At 41.7% G+C, this 19,294-nt stretch overlaps 2 protein-coding genes across 2 annotated transcripts in view; both read right to left on the reverse strand.

The window, feature by feature from the left end:
* The window catches only part of rps12 (ribosomal protein S12), a 131,958-nt gene that overhangs the window by 10,880 nt on the left and 101,784 nt on the right, over nt 1–19,294 (reverse strand). The window lies entirely within an intron of this gene.
* LOC306940492 (scavenger receptor cysteine-rich domain-containing protein DMBT1-like) lies at nt 905–17,519 on the reverse strand (the record flags this gene model as incomplete). Its single annotated transcript, XM_079525590.1, has 15 exons — nt 905–1,052; nt 1,253–1,349; nt 1,968–2,075; nt 2,779–3,114; nt 3,691–3,984; nt 4,597–4,905; nt 6,706–7,020; nt 8,010–8,318; nt 8,751–9,059; nt 9,375–9,570; nt 10,506–10,624; nt 13,876–14,100; nt 14,712–14,882; nt 16,337–16,648; nt 17,486–17,519. The coding sequence occupies 15 exons, from the start codon at nt 17,517–17,519 to the stop codon at nt 905–907; spliced, it is 3,282 nt and encodes a 1,093-aa protein (XP_079381716.1).

Below are 19,294 nucleotides of genomic sequence, written 5' to 3' on the forward strand. Positions count from 1 at the left end.
ATAATATATAATGAAATTCTTGCACATACTAATTGATATGTGAATTGTAACTTAATCAATGAGACACTAACTTCTGTTCTATCCTAGGTTTTGTTTGTTGTAGGCTAAAGTTGCTAAAGGCAATGTCATCATGTCGGCTGTCATGGTGTCATGGTGGGCAGTAACTTGAGTACTTCTTTTGAAATCTTTTGAGTGTCTGAACTCCACTTGAGTATTTGCATTTTTGGATATTTTCCAAGACAAATAGTGTACTTTGACTCAACATTTTTGAATTATCCACTTAAGCTCTATCTAAAACATAATGGAAATATTTTCACTAGAAAACCTTTGATTGGAAAATTTCTAAATTTCAATACAGCATCGCATTGATATAAAACAAAAACAAAATGCACTTTGTAATTTGTACATTTGAACTTGTGCTTTTAAACTTTTAAAAGCATGTACTTTTTGAATACTTACTGTAAGTATTTTTTTTAAAGCAAATATTCCAGTATACTTTAACTCAAGTACATATTTGACAGAGCAACTTTCACTTAGTAGTAGTGGAGTAGTATTTGACCAGGAGTATAGATCTAGACAGTGGCGTGCACAGATAGACACTAGGGGGTGCTAGAGCCCTTTTGGCAATGTGCCCTTTTCTTTTCTTTTTTTGTACAGTGTACACTGTACAGTATGTGGACCATGGTGACATTGATAAATTCTTGATAAAAAAAGCTTCTAATATATTATTTAGGCCCCAAAATCTATAAATCTCACACTATATTAATAAGGCAACCGGCCGGTTCCACGCGCTGCACAAGGTGCTCTTTTTTTTCACTTGAGCACCTGCCCCTCTAAATGTCTGTGCACGCCACTGGATCTAGACTCTCAGGTACTGGTGTTGAGTACTTCTGTCCACCACTGGTCATGAGTCATGAATGAGAGGTTCAAGCTCGTAACACACTCGCCCGGTCAGGTCTTCTGTAGCGTTCCTATCGACAGTGATACTGGCATCACTCTCTCTCTTATCCTCCAGGTTGTTTCCTTGGTCATTCACCATGGAATTGAAGTCCCTAAAAATGACAAGGAATATATTAGATTAGAACATAATCTTAAATGTGTCATGGTCTCCTGATTGGTCTATTAGTTAATTTTCCCAATCTTATTTACTGCGTGCACACGCACGCACGCACACAGACACACACGCACGCACGCACGCATGCACGCATGCAAAGTTCATAATGTCTGCTACTTTTTATTTATTTTTCCATACCTTCCATCAAATGCCACGTGTCCTTTATTGGCTCCTGTATCTTCTTTACCAGCTTCTCGCAACTCTCCAACTCTGCTACTAAACCTAACCGACGCACCTGAAGAGTCATCATAATATTACCATGACAAAAGAAAATGGGAAGAAATTTGCTTCACTAAGAGTAGTAACAATAAGAGTAGTAAGTACTCGGTCAAAGCCAACTCGGATCGTGACCACAAACACAATTTTTTTGGGGCCGAACAAATAATTAAAACGGCAGGGTACTACACTTTTTGTTGTTTTTCTTTTTTCTAATTATTTGTTCAGCCCAAAAAATTGTGTTTGTTGTCATGAGTTGTCACCATCCGACTTGGCTTTGCCTTTGTCCGAGGCTTACAGGTTTAAATAAATACTTTATGAAAAGTCTATGAGAAAAATGAATTGGAAATTGTCTTCCAGGGCACTTTTGTCGTCATGAAAGACTGCGACGATCTATACGATGGCCACAGAGTAGAAAGAAACATATCCCACTTGTATAACACATAAAAAAAATTCAGATTCGTTTTTTGAATAGCCAGTCTACAAGCTCACGACACCTTTTGCATCTCTGATCTGATCTATGACGTCAAATGTATACTTCTCCATTTGAGCATGCTGCTCCCCAATAAAGGGAAATCTCGTTATTTTTGAACAATGTGGTTTATGACAAAGTATATAATGTGCCAATATTACTCACGTCCAATCTGGTGTCTCTTTCTCCAGACCAGGTAGGCACCTCCCAGCAGCAGCAGCAGGACCAGCAGCCCACCCAGAACCCCTGAGACGGCTGGGGAGACGGTGGACGCTGCATGGAGGGGACATTGATTCAGTGAATGAAGTATAGATATTACAGTGGTTTTCAACCTTTTTCATATCTATTTATTCTGCATTTGAGACCGCTTGAGGTCCCATTTAGGCCTGACGTCAAAAAAAAAAAAAAATAAGTCTTCTGAAAGAATATATATTCAAAGATTTGTGCCGCATCCTCAAGGGCCATATTTTGACTAGGGTACCAGGCTGGGGGCCGAGTCCGCACGCGTGAGGTCGAGGTCTTGCCCTGAAAATTCATTTTCAGGGCAAGACCCCATTTGAAAAGGATGCCCAGTTTGACATGCATAGGCTACTGACCCCCATTTAATGCCATTTATATCTGGGACCCCCTCCCAAAAAAAAAAGGAAAAAAAAGTTTTTTTTTTTTTTTTTTTTTTAATTCTTCCGCGGGCCGCAAGGGGGCGCTCTGCGGGCCGCAAATGGCCCGCGGGCCGCCTATTGGGGAACCCTGCAGTAGGTGTTGAGCTGATGTACAAGCTCTCATTTCGTTGCATCTTTGCCCACTGTGATCTTGCACAGTAGATCTGCTGTTTTCACTATTTTATAATTAGTTTGAAATTGATTCATTCTTTTTGGGCCCATGCCCCAAATTAGTAGAATTCGGGTCAAAGAGGACATAAATGACTTTAATCACAGAATATTCCCGTTTTAAAGAATTCGGCATCCCTTCTTCTTACCTATAACTGTGATTGTGAGCGATTTGGAGGGTTCCGAGCGGAAGGTCAGTGTAGAGATGTTGACCCCGTAGACACACCTGTATTCCCCCTGGTCTTTGTATTCCACCGCGGGGAAATCAAAGTAAGCCAGCAGGAAGACGGAGTGGCTGAACACCGGCTTAGGCTCGGAGACGTTGGACTTGGACGTGGTCAGGTAGAAGAAGCCCCCGACGTACTGGGAATGGATGGAGCACGTGATGGAGAAGCTGCTGCCCTGGTTGACCTCCAGGTTGTCAGGGCTGAAGATCACCATGGCGTGAGGAGAGGTCAGGGAGATGCTGGGTGTTTCCAACATCACTGAGGGAAAGAGACAGAAACAAGTGAGGAGAGGTCAGGGAGATGCTGGGTGTTTCCAACATCACTGAGGGAACGAGACAGAAACAAGTGAGGAGAGGTCAGGGAGATGCTGGGTGTTTCCAACATCACTGAGGGAACGAGACAGAAACAAGTGAGGAGAGGTCAGGGAGATGCTGGGTGTTTCCAACATCACTGAGGGAACGAGACAGAAACAAGTGAGGAGAGGTCAGGGAGATGCTGGGTGTTTCCAACATCACTGAGGGAAAGAGACAGAAACAAGTGAGGTGAGTTAAAAAAAGAATCCCACCCGTGTGAAGTGAGGGGCGCTCTTATCATTATACATCATCATACATCATATCATGAACAACTGAATTTATGTGATTGCTGGGTTAAATCTATGTCATATTTGGCGGACACCTATTTTCAAAATGTATAACAAATTCAAATTCAAATACCGGTAATTTACAAAGAACTTCCAAATTGCTCTTTTGTGTCCCAAGTTGAAAGAATCAGGGAACCGCGCTGAGCTACAATTAATGTGTGATGCTAGCAAAACAAAGCAGAGAAGCAGGTGACCTGTGACAGAGAGCTCCGCCGCATCACCCAGGGGGAACTCGATGTTTTGCGTGGCCAATCGCTTTCGGTATTCACAGTGGTACGAGCCCTTGTGGCTGTAGTCCACTTTAGGAATGATGAAGACCGCGGCCTCGTTGTCCGTGTACTTCTCCTGCCTGTAGGTGCCAGGGGTCTTCTGCAGGACAAACGTTCCTCCCAAGTGCTCCGTCATCATCATGCAGGTGATCTCAACTCTTTCTCCCCACCTGACCTCTGGTCCAGGACTCACAGTGATTTGGGGCTTCGGTAGTGAACCTATAAGACAGAGAGATACATTGTTGGACATTTTGCTGTGTGAATATAAAAGGTCGGGTTTTGCACTCAAACTACCTGAGAGGAGGTGCTGCCTAAAATAATATTTGATCTGTGTTGGAACATGAGGCTAATTCTCTACCAGTAAAAAAAGTCCCGTCCCCTTTCATGACGACGAAATAATTCCCCATGCATTTTTCCCATAGACATTTCAAAAAGTATTTATTTAAAGATCTGTATAAGACTCGAACAAATTAAGCCAACTCTGATTTTTTTGGGCCGAACAAATAATTAGAAAGAAGAAAAAAGGGTACAAGACTTTTTTTTGTTGTTTTTCCTCTTTGTAATTATTTGTTCGGCCCAAAATATTGTGTTTGTTGTCATGATTTGTCACGATCCGAGTTGGCTTTGTTCGAGGCTTACAGATCTTTAAATAAATACTTTTTGAAATGTCTATGGTAAAAATGCATGGGGAATTATTTCCTGGTCGTTGTCATGAAAGGGGGCGGGACTGCGACGCTCTATAGGCCTACTATATAAAATAATTTAAGGTAAAATAATCCAGTGCACACCAGGAATGTTAAGTGTTTATCAGTGTTTAAACGCTGCTCTTACCCAGGCAGACAACACCTGCATCCTCTCCGTGGCCACAGTTGTTGTCTCCAAACGCGTTGTGCGCACACTGAGTGAGGGCGCTCTCTGAGCCCGTACACTCCACGTTGTCCAGCCAGATGGGCCCGTCGCCTCTCCCGAAGTGGGCGCTCGTGAGAGCGGAGATGGCCACGCCGCAGCCCACCTGCCTGCACACCACCTCGGCGTTGGCTATCTCCCATTCATCATCGCACACGGTTCCCCACAGGCCTTTATGGAACACCTCCACTCGGCCAGAGCATTGGCCTCTGCCGTTGACCAACCTGAGCTGCTCTGGATATAAGAAAAGAAAAAAGGAAATAAAATAAATGTGCGTGATTGCTCATTCAGTCCTTTTTACTGTAAATGGTAAATGGTGCATTTATATATTGTGCATTACATTCACCGATTCACATAGGCCTACACATTCACACACCGATGACAGAGGAAACCATGGCAAGGCACCAACCTGGACATCAGGAGCAGGGGTTCAGTGTCTTGCTCAAGGACACTTTGACAATGGCCGCGGTTACATGCAGGCTGATCATTCCGAATAAATACTTCCGAATAAAATACATCCGAAGTAATGTTTTTTGCTGCGTGTTTACATGGGAAATGGTCATTCCGAATGAGCGTTTACAAGGAGATGTGATATAAGACATGATACATGTTAATTCACGTGATTGGACACATAAAATATAGGCAGTTCATTCATTATGTGAAAGACGATACTTTGAAATCCCATCATTTCATTCTGCAGTAGCTTTGATGCTGCTGGTTGGATAGGGGCGGGCGTATATGTTTACCGTCTTTTATTCCCCACCCGCTGCAGGCTCCCCTTCTCCGCTGGGAAGGTGATCATCTCGTTTTTATTTGTACTTTATTATCTACACTACAGCACGGCCAGGGCACGCACACTGATTATTATTGTATCAAGGGTCGCTCGTTATTTTTGAGAGGAGAGAGAGAGAGAGAGAGAGACTGTTGAACACACACACACACACACACACACACACACACACACATCGCATTTATCAAGTTTTCGCTGTGCGCCTCACAAGGCTATTGGGTTTATTTGTGATTCGTCTTTGCACAATGCACGTACATTGTGTAAGTAAGCGCTGATCTACAGGCTGACAACGTGTCCCAATTAAACTGCAAAGCCGTTATGTTTCATGACGTTTTGGTTGCAACTTGGAATAGGCAAGTTATAGCCTATAAAAGTTTAAAGGGATAGGATGGACATTATAGCGATAATAGCGTATTCTTGGGACTGTGTGTGAGAGATTACTGAACAGCGGACTGACGGCATTTCGTCTCCTCTCTCTCCTCCGTCTTTCTGTGAGTCCCCCATGCACTTAGCCTACAGTAGCATGAAGCATCCAGATACATATAGGCTGGCTATATAACCTATAGGCCTATCAAACATGTTTGAAAATTATCAGAGTGATCATCAACTCGGGACGGTTGGATCTTTGAACACTCACAGATCAGGGGGATCATCATCACCACTGCTGCTGCAGACTGCTCCACGTTTTTTTTGTGTGTAGGCTATTTCGGATCTGCAAAATGCACGAAATAACGCGCTCTATGTGCAAACTCCTCGGCGCGCCTTGGATATGAGCGCCTTGGAAATGAGCATGCTCAGAAAGACCAGAATGAATTTACATCCGAAGCAGTGTATACATGAGTCCAACTTTCGGCCAATCGCATTCAACATCGGAATAATCCGGCCAGTGACATCGGAATGGTTTTTAAATCGCATCGAGCATTTTCATTCGGATTTACGTTTTTGTAGGTGTTTACATGACAACGTTTAATAGGATTTAACTTCTATTCGGAATTAAGAGGGGTTGAAAGACCTCATGTAAACGTACCCACTGACTCTGGGGGAGCCCGGGTTCAAACTGGCAACCTTGCGGTTCCCATCCGGCCACTCTACCCCTGAGCCAGCGTCGCCCACTGTATCATATGACATATCATTTGCAGTCAGATGGTTGGAAGTACATTTTACAGATTTATCATGTATCATGATTTATCATTTTAGACGCATATGAAACATTAGAAAAAATCGCATGCAGCAGTCTGAATTACCTGCACAGACGACACCGGCATCTTCTTCATGAGAACATCTCGTGGCGTTGAATCCTTTGATGGTACATTGGTGGAGAGACGCTTCGCTGCTGAAGCATGCCTGACTGGCCTCCCAGACGGGCCCAGTGCCCTGACCAAAATGGGCCCCACCGGGGGCGCTGATGGCCTTACCACACTCCAGCATCTTGCACACGAGCTCCGCCTCGTTCATGGTCCAGCCGTGTTCGCACAGCGTTCCCCACTGTTCACCGTGGAGGACCTCTACTCTGCCAGAGCAGTGGTCAGTAGCACCGACCAAGCGTACGTCCAGATTGTCTGTTTAGATGAAGAGAGTCAAAATGACTGCATGAACAACCTTTTTTCACTGGCGAAAACTAAATGGAAAGCTATGATGACTAAAAGTAAAACTAAATATAATATTGACAATTTCGTCAACAAATAAAAACTAGACTAAAATTTTAGGAAGGGACTAGTGGACAAGAGATCCAGTATAAATAAAGGACAAGTCATTTTACACTTGGTTTCATGCTGAAAATAGCTGATCTTCAAGCTCACAACGCGTCGCAGAGCTTGTAGATCGGCTATTTTCAGCAATTGTAAAATCAGTCATTACGACGGCATCAGGCCCGCCAAAATACATTTTAGTCGACTAAATCAACTGTCTCAACAAGACATTCCTGGTGACTAAAATGTGACTAAAACTAAAGGAAAACTATTCAAAAGACTATGACTAAAATTAAAATCTAAATTTGCTGCCAAAAACAACACTGCAATAGACAGTATCAGTAAAGAGTTGTATTCTGCTATTCCAGTTTCATTCATTTCTCAATTAACTTTGCATCGCATTAATGGTCTCTGTGACTTACCACGTGTCCTATTAGGCGAACATAGTTCAGTCTATCTTTCTTTCTATTTCTCTTTTTGCAATTCTATAGCTTATTTACAGCAAACAAGGAACTTCCAGTCTTTGTTTATTGTGAATTATATTTTACAGCTGTTTTGAGCTCTTTCTGTCTTGAATTTCTGCAATGATAAAATAATTGAATACGATATCATAGGCAGTGGTTCTCAATGTTGGGTCCAGAGACCCCCAAGGGTCCTTCAGAGGGTTCCACAGGGTCCCCATCAAAATGAGGAACAGACTAATAATTTTATTCATTTTTTGGCTATTCAAACATAACCAATCTAAAAGCTATGTAAGTTGTTTCACAAACTATTTTAATACATTTCAATTCGGGGGTCCTTTGACATGAAAATGTTTGAAAATAACTGATATGAGGCATCGTCGTTCCATTTTCTGTTACCTGAACAAATAACACTTGCCACTGAGCTGTGGTTGCAGGCAATACTGGGGTCTTCTGTTTGCACACACTGAGAGAGTGAAGACTCCCTGCCATTGCATTCTATGCTCTCGATCCAGGTTTTTCCACCTCCCAGCCCAAACTCATCCGTGTTCATTACTTTGTGAGCTCTTCCGCAGCTGAGCTGTGAGCACACCACCTGAGCGTCGTTCATGTCCCAGGAATCACCACACACTTTCCCCCACTCGCCACTACGGTAGAACTCCACTCTTCCAGCGCATCGATTGGAGCCATTGACCAACTTGACAGTACCTGGGAGTCATAGATGAGAAGTGACATTACAACCTATTCGCCAGAATGCCTATATGCTGTTTTCAAATTAAGTAAAGGCTAATTTAGCAGGTTAGATCGTTGCAATTAACCCATTTTGGGCAGGAACCCCTTTTGGTGTTAGCATTATGTTATGCTTTAGCTATTAAAAAATAGCAGATCTACAAGCTCATAGCGCGCCACCGAGTGGCGCGCTACGAGCTTGTAGGTCTGCTATTTTTGAAAAATCGAAGAACGACTGACATAGAAACATAGCTTTTTCAGAAAACTGTCAGGATTTAGAAGACATTTTTAGAATCTGATCTCAGGTCAAAATGGTTAAGGCAATGCTACACACTGAAAATCTGTTATTTTTGCCGAGCACCACCGTATAATTTGTCAAAGTATGAATTAGTCTTATTGTATAAGTCTTACCTGTACAAGCAACAGATGCCTCTTTGACAGTATCACGGCTGGTCTTTACGTATTCTCTCAGTGAACACTGTGTGAGAGACGTCTCTGTACCTTGACAGCTGACTGTGTACCCTCTCTGCCCGGTGTAAGGAACATGAACAGAGGACGTTGCCAAAGGAGCGACAGCGTCGCCACAATCCATCTCTCTGCACACCACTCCGGTTTCTCTTGTCCCCCAGCTGGAATCGTATACTGGTAACCACTGGCCGCTGTGGTAGACCTCCAGTCTGCCTGAGCAATGGTCAGTGCCATTATATAGTCTGATAGTGCCTAGAAATAAAAAGAGAACAGAAATTTTAACAGCACATCACTGCCTGCTGATTCTGCTGAAATGTACTTCCTTATTTGCTGGTTGCTCTGTGTAGAATAATATCATTAAATTCCTGTTCAAATTGCTACGATATCAGTGTCTGATGACAAGAGACCATCGGTCTCTAAAGATCTAGTCAACCAATGAGATGTCTTTTGAACAATTATTTTGACAATTTATATGAGATAAATCCAGAAGTGCAATCCAAAGCAATAACATGTTTTAAGTGAATTACATGAAACATAAACATGGAGACAATTCTATACTGAGCTTACTTGAGCAGATCACACCAGCGTCCTCAGCATGGCCACAGTTGTTGTCTCCATATGCATTGTGTGGGCAGGCATCGAGGGCCATCTCATGGCCCACACACTCCATGTCATCCAGCCAGATTTCACCAAGGCCTTTACCGAAGAACCCTCTCGCTTTGGCTGTCTGAGCTGTCCCACAGTCCGACTCTCTGCACACCACCTGAGCAGTGTTCATTTGGACAGAAACATGTTAGTTTTTAGTTGACTAAATGTCATAAGATTTTAGTCAACTAAATCTTGATTTTGTCGATTTCGGCAGGCCTTGCATGGCGTTGTAAAGCCACACTTGGAAATAGCCGATCTACAAGCGCATTGAAATGATAAAATAGCAAATCTACAAGTTCAAAACCCGTTGTAGTGCGAAACATATACTTGTAAATCTGCTATTTTCAACACCGAGCACAAGCAAACATAAAATGACTTGCCTTTTAGTTACTTTAGTTACTTCTCCACTAGTCCTTCATCCAACATTTTAGTCTCGTTTTTATTAGTTGATGAAATCGTCAATATACTGTATAGCAGGGGTGCCCACGCTTTTTTGACTTGAGAGCTACTCTCAATCTGACCAGCTCAAAAAGATATACCCACCAAAACAGTTGAACCTGAGGGGGGCTTTGAAATAGCGGCGCTGGCGTTACATACGAGACAAACGCACTTGGGATGGGAAATAGAGCGCATGGGGGGAAATGGAATTGGTAGGGTTTTTCTTCTTTTTTAAATAACCTTAATGCTACTGAATGTTTGTGAGTTTGTGTGCAAGTATTGCATTGTGGGTTTGAGCTGACAGGCCCTTTTTGATGTTAATCAATCAAGTCACCTAAATTCAAGTAGCAGATGTGCCAAAAAATAGTTTATTTTGTATTTTTATATATTTTTAGGGGCATGTCATGTGATCTACCTGAACAGCCTTTGTGATCTACTGGTAGATCATGATCTACCTTTTGGGCACCCCTGCTGTATAGTCTTAGCTTTAATCATCATAGCTTAGATTTCATTTAGTTTTCGTTTTAATTTAATGTTGCATGTTACAATTTAAAAAAAAAGGTTGACGGACATGTTTCGCCATAGTTTTAGTCGAGGAAATGAACACTGCACCTGCGCGTCGTTGAGATCCCACTGATCGTCGCACACCGTCCCCCACTGGCCGTCGTGGTAAACCTCCACTCTGCCAGAGCACCGGTCAGTGCCGTTCACAAGCTTCACCTGCAGCTGACCTGAGGACAGCAATCTAAAGTTTAAACCTCCACTCTGCCAGAGCACCGGTCAGTGCCGTTCACAAGCTTCACCTGCAGCTGACCTGAGGACAGCAATCTAAAGTTTAAACCTCCACTCTGCCAGAGCACCGGTCAGTGCCGTTCACAAGCTTCACCTGCAGCTGACCTGAGGACAGCAATCTAAAGTTAACACATATTTACAACTAGGGTTGGGAACCTTTAGGATTTTAATGATTCCGGTTCCATAAAGGGTCACTTCACCCCTTTTGCAACCAGATCTTATTTTAACCCATTCAGGCCTGACGTCGAAATTTAAAAAAAAAAGTTTTCTAAATCATGACAATTTTCGGAAAGATTTGAGGCACATTTTAACGATTTTTCAAAAATAGCAGACCTACAAGTTCATAGCGCGCCACTCGGTGGCGCGCTATGAGCTTGTAGATCTGCTATTTTTCAATAGCTAAATTATAACAATGTTTAAAACACCAAAACGGGTTCCCGCCCCAAAATGGGTTAATGGTTAATGTGGTTAAACGCTAACGTGACATGGATGCGTTCCAGGTCTCAATGGATTAATGATGTTTGGAAGACAAGAAACACTTTCCTGGGGTTTTTATGTGGGTAATTTGTGTTTTTAGATATTTCAGTATTTCAAGGTGTCCATGGGCTCCATGATGTCATCGACACTGGGCTTACTTCCTTCCTGGACTACAATTACCCATAATGCTTTGGTGCACTGCTCCTCCTTGTGGATAGGGGGAGGGCTGTCTTACTGAGACAACATGTAGTCCAGGAAGTAAGTGACCCCAGTGTCCATGACATCATGGAGCCCATGGACACATATTACCCACATAAAAACCTCAGGAAAGTGTTTCTTGTCTCCCAAACATCATTAAAATAAGATCTGGTTGCAAAAGGGGTGAAGTGGCCCTTTAACGATTCCCTCTTAGCGGTCCGATTCCTTGACGGTTCCTTTTGGCGATTCCTATTGGGGTTCCAATGGAACACACTGCAGGTCTGTAACTCTAGGAGTGTAGAAATGGAACTAAAATGGACCTTTAACGGTCAATTTGGTTCAATTTTTACACTCTCAGAGTTATGGTGGCACTTGAAATAAATAGGTTTAGAACCACACATATTGTAATTGTCCAAGTTCTGACAGTATGATAACAGCAGTTCCGGGAACGGTTCCAAGCATGAAGAAACCGGTTTCGGTTCCTCCATGTTGGATCCGGTTCCCCCGGGTTCAAGATCCCAGTCCTAATTATAACATTAAAGCTATTATTATTACAATTATTACAGTTGTTGTTCGTCTTATTACATTCTTTCATTTACATATTGACCAGAGTAACCAGATAATTGGAATTATTTCAATTCAACAACATTTTTCAAACATATTGAAATAACACGCTTAAAATGCATTGTATCAATTATTTTGCTATCTCTGGTAGTTTCACTATTTTTGTTGTTTTCTTCTAGCCATTTCATCATATGTAGCTGAAGGCTATATGGCTAGTTTGAGAACCCTTTAAAACATAATGTGTATGTTTATGTGCAAACGGCATGGAAGGCCCAACAGTATAAATGCATGACTATGACTATGCATGCACCTCCTGGTACCACAGCACCTCAAGGCCCTTAAAACTAGGCTCCAGACCTCCCAAAACAAACTGGTCAGGCTCACCCCCCGAACCCACCTCACCCCTGCCCACTTTGACAGACTGGAATGGCTTAGGGTCGACGACAGAGTACAGCATCTTGCAATGGGTCTGGTCCACAAGATTCAATACTCCACCAAGATACCCATGTACCTGTCTAGATACTTCCTTAATGTTAACGAAGTCCACACCCACAACACCAGAGGGAGTGCAACGAACCATGTACAACCCAGATGTTCTTTGTCTATATAGAAGTGTCTATTTGTACGTCTCTAAATGTTTTGATGAATTGAACATGGTGGACCCTCTTGTAAACAAGTGTAATGCTTAATTGGGTCGTCCACTCACAGTTAACAGTCTTTGTATTGAGTTTGTGCTTGAAATGTACTGTAATTCTGCAAACTGTTAATAAATATTTCAATCAATCAATCAATCAGTGATATAGGCAAAACATACCTCTACACGTCAGAGCAACATTTTCACACGTTGCAGCGTTGTGTTGAAGTTGGCAGTCTGAGATAGAGGTCTCATTACCCACACACCTGCTGGTGAAACCTCTCAGCCCGTTGCTTTCGCCAAAGAAAGGTTTTACTTGGGGATTGGATGGACTTCCACATTCTAGCTCAGTACACAGCAACGCAGCCTTGCTCGGGCTCCAGTCATTACTGCATAGTTTCACCCATTCGTCGCTGTGGAAGAGTTCCACTCGACCGGAGCAGCGGTCAGTGCCATTGGCCAGCCTTATTTTGTCTGTAGGGAAAACATGTAGTGAAATCTGTCAGCATGCAATGCAAACGTCCAGGGAAAAGTTTGACCGAACATTGTTAAATTCTTAACTGAGTCTTTTTAAAAACTCATCCTTTGCAGGAACATTTTTGAGAAATCATAGACTATACTATAATGACACCATGAATAAAGCTGCTATAAGCAATAATTATTATTATTATTTATACAGCCAGCAATGAGTAAAACGCTCCCAACATTTTTTTGTCTCTGTGACACATCTGGGGCCACAATTTGCATTCAAAGATTTTCCTAGAAGCTTTGTCATTGGTCGATTTGCCTGTCTACTTCCAGATTGGTAAGTCATTTCGACCTGTTTTTTTTTTTTTTTTTGACCAATGACAAAGCTTATAGGAACATATTTGAATGCAGATTGCGTCCCCTAGATGTGTCACAGAGACAAAACATTTTTGGGAGTGTTTTACTCATTGTTGGCTGTTTGAATACAATACAATAGATTGACATATTATTGCTTATAGCAGCAGTCACAGTCTACCCTCGTCTGCACATCCCCTTTTCTGATGCTGAGCTAAGCTATCCATTGGATTCTGAACTAGGATTTATAATGGCATTTTTGGGTAGACCCTCACATGCATAACAATGCTAATGATAGCTGAATTTATTCCATGTGCATTCCAAATTGAGTAGGTTTAAACTTAGTAAGGAGAAGCCAATCACAAAAGGAAAATGTAACACATGGAGGAAAAAAAGATGGTTTACCTGAGCATATGACACTAGCGTCTTCAGCATGACCACAGTCATTTTCCCCAAAACCTCTGTGTGTACACTCGGTAATGGACTTCTCATTACCATTGCATTCAACATCGTCCATCCAGACCTGGCCATTGCCCTCGCCAAAGAAGGCCCTATATTTGACAGCCAGTGGTTGGCCACAGTTCACCTCCTGGCATGTGACCGTAGCATCCTGCATGCCCCAGCGGTCATCGCAGACCGTTCCCCACTGGGCGTTGTGGAACACCTCCACCCTGCCGGAGCATCGGCTTGTTCCGTTAGCCAGTCGGACCATGTTAACATCTGTCAGGTCAAAAGGGTTAACATTATGGTATGGTTCAGTAGAGACTTGTTCCGTTAGCCAGTCGAACCATGTTAACATCTGTCAGGTCAAAAGAGTTAACATTATGGTGTGGTTCAGTAGAGGAAGTGACTACAATTATAATTATACGTTCAATCACTTGAACCCCAGCATCCCATTCTGGGGGGAATGTTCGCCAAAAATAGCATATGTACAAGCTCAGTTGTGAGCTTGTAGATCGGTTATCTATTGGCAAAGAGATTTGGTGAAGCGTGAACCAGTGTACCAATTTACAATTTAGCAGACGCCGTAAATCCAGAGCAATTTAGAGTAATCAAGGCATAGAAACAATAATCTGTCTTCAGAGAGATTACTATAAGTACAGTTGCAGACTCAGGTCCATTTGACTAAGAATAGAGGGTTAATGAATCCTGTGTTTCACTTTTAACCTCCCAAATTAAACTAAATCGATTCTAAAAGAAGGGTTACATACTTTTGCAAAGCACTGTCGCATCCACACACGTGTCATTGAAGGCTTCGATGGGGCACTGTGCGAGAGAGGACTCGTTTCCATAACAAGTACTTCTGACACCGTTCTTTCCACTATGCTGACCAAAGTGTGGCAAGTTCTTTTTAGAGGGAGTCCCACAGGTCAGCTCTCTGCAGACAACGTTGGCCTCTTTGCTGGTCCAGTTGTTGTCACAGAGCTTCTTCCAGTGACCACTGTGGTAGACCTCCACTCGACCAGAGCACCGGTCAGTACCGTTGACCAGCCTCAAGTGTTCTGGAAAACAAAATTGATTTGACAGTTGAATGCTGAAAGCACATTTCACAATCTGTGTGAAGAATGTTGCATGTTAAAATTAATTATGGAACAGAATTCATCATCCGTGCATATAAGGGTTATTTTCAAGTAAAGGTTAAAGATAGATAGATTTTATTTCGGTCCATAAAAGGAAAAAAGGAGTACATACAAACGTACATACATTAAAATCCACTAATAACTAAAGGTTATGTAAATAAACATGACAATTGGTTGGTAAGAATTCGCTCCAGGGACTTTTATCAACGGTGATTGGTACAGTCCCCCATATCATGCAATGTACACGCATCGTAATATTTTACACTGTACTGCAAATAACATATTTGCACACACACTTCATTCAATGCAGGTGTGTTTACAATATTTTCATGAACATAAATTCCCACACACTGCTCTCTGCTTTTATTCAAATTGACAGATGTTTTGTTTGCTTTGGACCTTCATCAAGAAGAGTGCACATTCTGTACAACAATAATACCAACATCTGATCGCTTTTTTATATAGTAATAGTATATATAATTCTAATATATATTCATATATAATTATACTATATAATTCATATATATTTATACAATATATTTAGGCCTACTATCCATTTGTTCAGGGTACTATCCCAATAAATATATTGTATCACTATTTCCTAGTTTTCCAAGTATTCACTATGAAATGATGTCTTCCTTACTTTCCATTTATTATATGGGTACTTTCCTAGTTCTATATATTATATTATATTTCCTCGTAAATATCTGGAAATGATTGGACTAATAATTAGTGGTAATATAAGGGGGTTACTGAGAAATTAACTACACAGTCAGTGTTAAATGTGTTAATGTATACAAATGTATATTTGTACACGCGGTCAATAGTTAAATTAAGGATTGTACAGATTGAGCAGATACATGGTCAACATGAGTGACAAAACAATGGGAGTGTATTTATTTTAATTGTCCATTTGTCGTACATGAGCAGTGTTGTTTTTGTCGACTAAAACTAAGACGAAAAATGTTCGTCGGCAAAAAAACTTCACTGACGAAAACTAAATGGAAACTAAATGAAAACGAAGCTATTATGACTAAAACTAAGACTAAATGTATTGAAAATTTCGTCAACAAATAAAAACTAGACTAAAATGTTAGGAAGGGACTAGTGGTCAAGAGATCCAGTAGAAGTCATTTTACAATTGGTCATTGGTCATTACGACGGCACCAAGGCCTGCCAAAATACAATTTAGTCGACTAAATCAACTGTAGATTTAGTCGACTGAAATCTTATGACATTTAGTCGACTAAAACTAGACTACTAACACTAAAACATTCCAGGTGACTAAAATGTGACTAAAACTAAATTAAAGCTATTCAAGAGACTATGACTAAAACTAAAATACAAATTTCGCTTCCAAAAACAACACTGTATACCTGAGCAGATGACTCCGGCATCTTCACCGTGGCCACAGTTATTCTCCCCGAGTTCTCTGTGCGGACACTTGGAGAGGGAGGACTCGGTGCCCTCACACTTGACGTCGTCCATGTGAATGTTGTTTTTCCCCTCTCCGAAAAAGCCCCTGGACGTGGCCTCCAGAGCCGTTCCACAGTTCAACTCCCTGCAAACCACGTCCGCGTTGTTCAAACTCCAGTAGTCGTCGCACACCGTTCCCCAACTGTTGTCGTAGAAGACCTCCACTCTGCCGGAGCACCGGCTCGGCCCGACCACCCGGATCTTGTCACAATCTGTAAAAAAAAATGTCAAACATAAAAATGATAAATGGCATTGTCATCCTTGTTTTTTGGGGGGGATGTGGATTGTGATTGAAATTCTTTTTTTTTTTTTTGCTTTTTGCCCTCCATTTTTTTATGGAGGGACAGACAGTAGGCTGACAGGAAATGGGGAGAGAGATGGGGGGAGGACATGCAGTAAAGGCCGTCGGGATCGGGAGTCGAACCTGGGGCACACTGCCAGACTGGATTACCAGCCAAGGTGCCTGTACCACTGAGCCATGGCCCAGGCCTGATTGAAATTCTTTATTTGGAATACCCCTTGAGATACAATATCTCGTTTTCGAGAGGGTCCTTGCGTATACAGTCAATACAATTAAGGTCATTAACAAAAAAATAAAAAGAAGGGAAAAAATGATCATAAGAATGACATATTATGGAAGTTACTGACCTGCGAGCTGTAGTAGGCCTACTTTCAGCACTCCTACAGTATAGATGCCATAAAACAGAGATATTATTCACTATACCACAAAAGAAATGTCTAAATGATTTCACAAAACAGACGCTATGAAGCTTCACATTGTGAGCCTGTTGTAGGACCTTTCCGGGACCACGCCAGTCAGATTTTGACCTCTAGCCATTAGCAGAGAAAACGTGGTGTAAACTTTAGTCCATCTCAGCATAAATTTTTAAACAAAACTTTAATAATTGTTTTTTTTCTCTAAGTAACCATCCCAATTTAAAAATCTTCAAATAATTATGCACAATTGCGCTTCGATTTCAGGATGTCTGGAAAAACTGTTCCTAAAATGGAGAATTTAACTTCAGAATCTGAGGAAAAGCAAGACTCACCTAAAAGGAGTAAATTAAATGCTTTGTTCTTCATGGCAAATATGAAGACTACTGTCCTCAAAGCAGGACCACCTATATCAGAGACACACAATGAAGTACAGTAAAACTAAGACATATTTGTACGTATTCTTCTGCAATATAATGTCATCTGTCTTAAAGAGAACAAATGCTTTTTTTGGGGGGGAAAAGTCCATATGTTCTTCCCATGATTATCATCTGGATTGCTTACCTTTTAAATTAGGTCAATATGAGCTGCTGTTAAAAACGAAGTAGAAGTTGAATAAAGCTGCTAAATGGCAGAGAAAGTTCAAAAGGACAAAAGCACTTTGCACAGATCCGGTAATTTCTTTGGATAAACAGTGTGTCCCAATCAGAACTTCAGGACTGCAAACTTTCATGTTGACATTTTGATCAATCATTAAAGACAAGAGGACATGTCAAAATGTCCACAATTTCCACAATGCATGCAGTTCTATTTAAAATGTTTAACAAAAGTACAAAACCATAGGTTTAGGACACAACATGTACAGAGAAATGTGGGATATTTAGATCAATCATCTTAAAGAGATATATATCTATAATTTTGAATTGTAATTATTAATATTACTACAATGAGACTTTCATTCTTAAACATTTTCTTTGTTCCATTTACAGTATGTCATTTGGCCATTTTGATGTAATGTCATTTAGATTATGTTGTGATATAAGATAATGTCAGTTAATGAGTGTAAATTTGGACAGGTTGACTTGACATTATTGTCAAAAAGAATGACAGTTTCTGAGTTAAATTAACAGAGAGGACTTTACCACGGCGCGTACTATGATGTAGCCTACAGCTGTGGTTCCCAAAGTGGGGTCCGGGGACCCCCAGGGGTCCTTGAGGGAGTTCCAGGGGGTCCCCAGCTAAATGATAGTTAGGAACCAAATGGACCCTTATCAGTCTGTAACTCTGAGAGTGTACAAATGGAACCAAATGGCTCAGAGTTAAATTAAATAAAATAAATAAATTGGCAGGTGCCAGAGATAGAAATGCCATCAAATGGGGGTCCGTAGCCTAATGCATGTCAAACTGGGGGTCCTTGAAATGAAACGGGTTGAGAATCACTGCTAGAGCCATACAATTCTTCTCTAATGGGGGGTCCCTGGCATGGCATACCTTTTCAAATGAGGGTCCGCGGGCTAATTAGTGTCAATTTGGGGGTCCTTGACATAAAAAAGTTTGGGAACCCAAATGAGTTCATAAATGCAACTTCCATACAGTAGGTCATGCTTGTGAAAGTCCAGTTCTGTCTATGATGACATTATGACTCACCTGACTAACGTTCTCGAACTTGGAACTGATGCATAATTGTGACGGGAACAGAGAGTGAGGTCAGAGAGTGAGGTCAGAGTGAGGTCAGAGGTCATTCAACTGACCGTAAATCCCATAACCCCAACCAGGGACGTGCAGAGAGTGTTAGAGGGGCAAGGGGCTGAAATCCCGTAAGAGGGCACGTTTGGACAAAAATAGCAGATCTACAAGCTCTCAACGCGTCGCGCTGCGACGCGCTGAGAGCTTGTACATCAGCTATTTTCGGGGCGCACAACCCAGCACTCTTTAGCTACTGGACATGCGGTGTACGACATGGAATTCTAAACAAATTTGTTTAGAAAATACTGAGTTCAAGTTCAGAAGACTTCGGGAAAAAAAGCAATGATCCTGAATGCTGCCTTTCGGTATAATGGCATGGAAAGCAGTGGCATTTTGCATTTATTCCATCATATTATAGTACATGCTGCATTCGTGGTCTGGAAAGGGCAGTTTTTTTT

Source organism: Electrona antarctica, assembly GCF_951216825.1.
Source record: "Electrona antarctica genome assembly, chromosome: 17".
Taxonomy (NCBI): domain Eukaryota; kingdom Metazoa; phylum Chordata; class Actinopteri; order Myctophiformes; family Myctophidae; genus Electrona; species Electrona antarctica.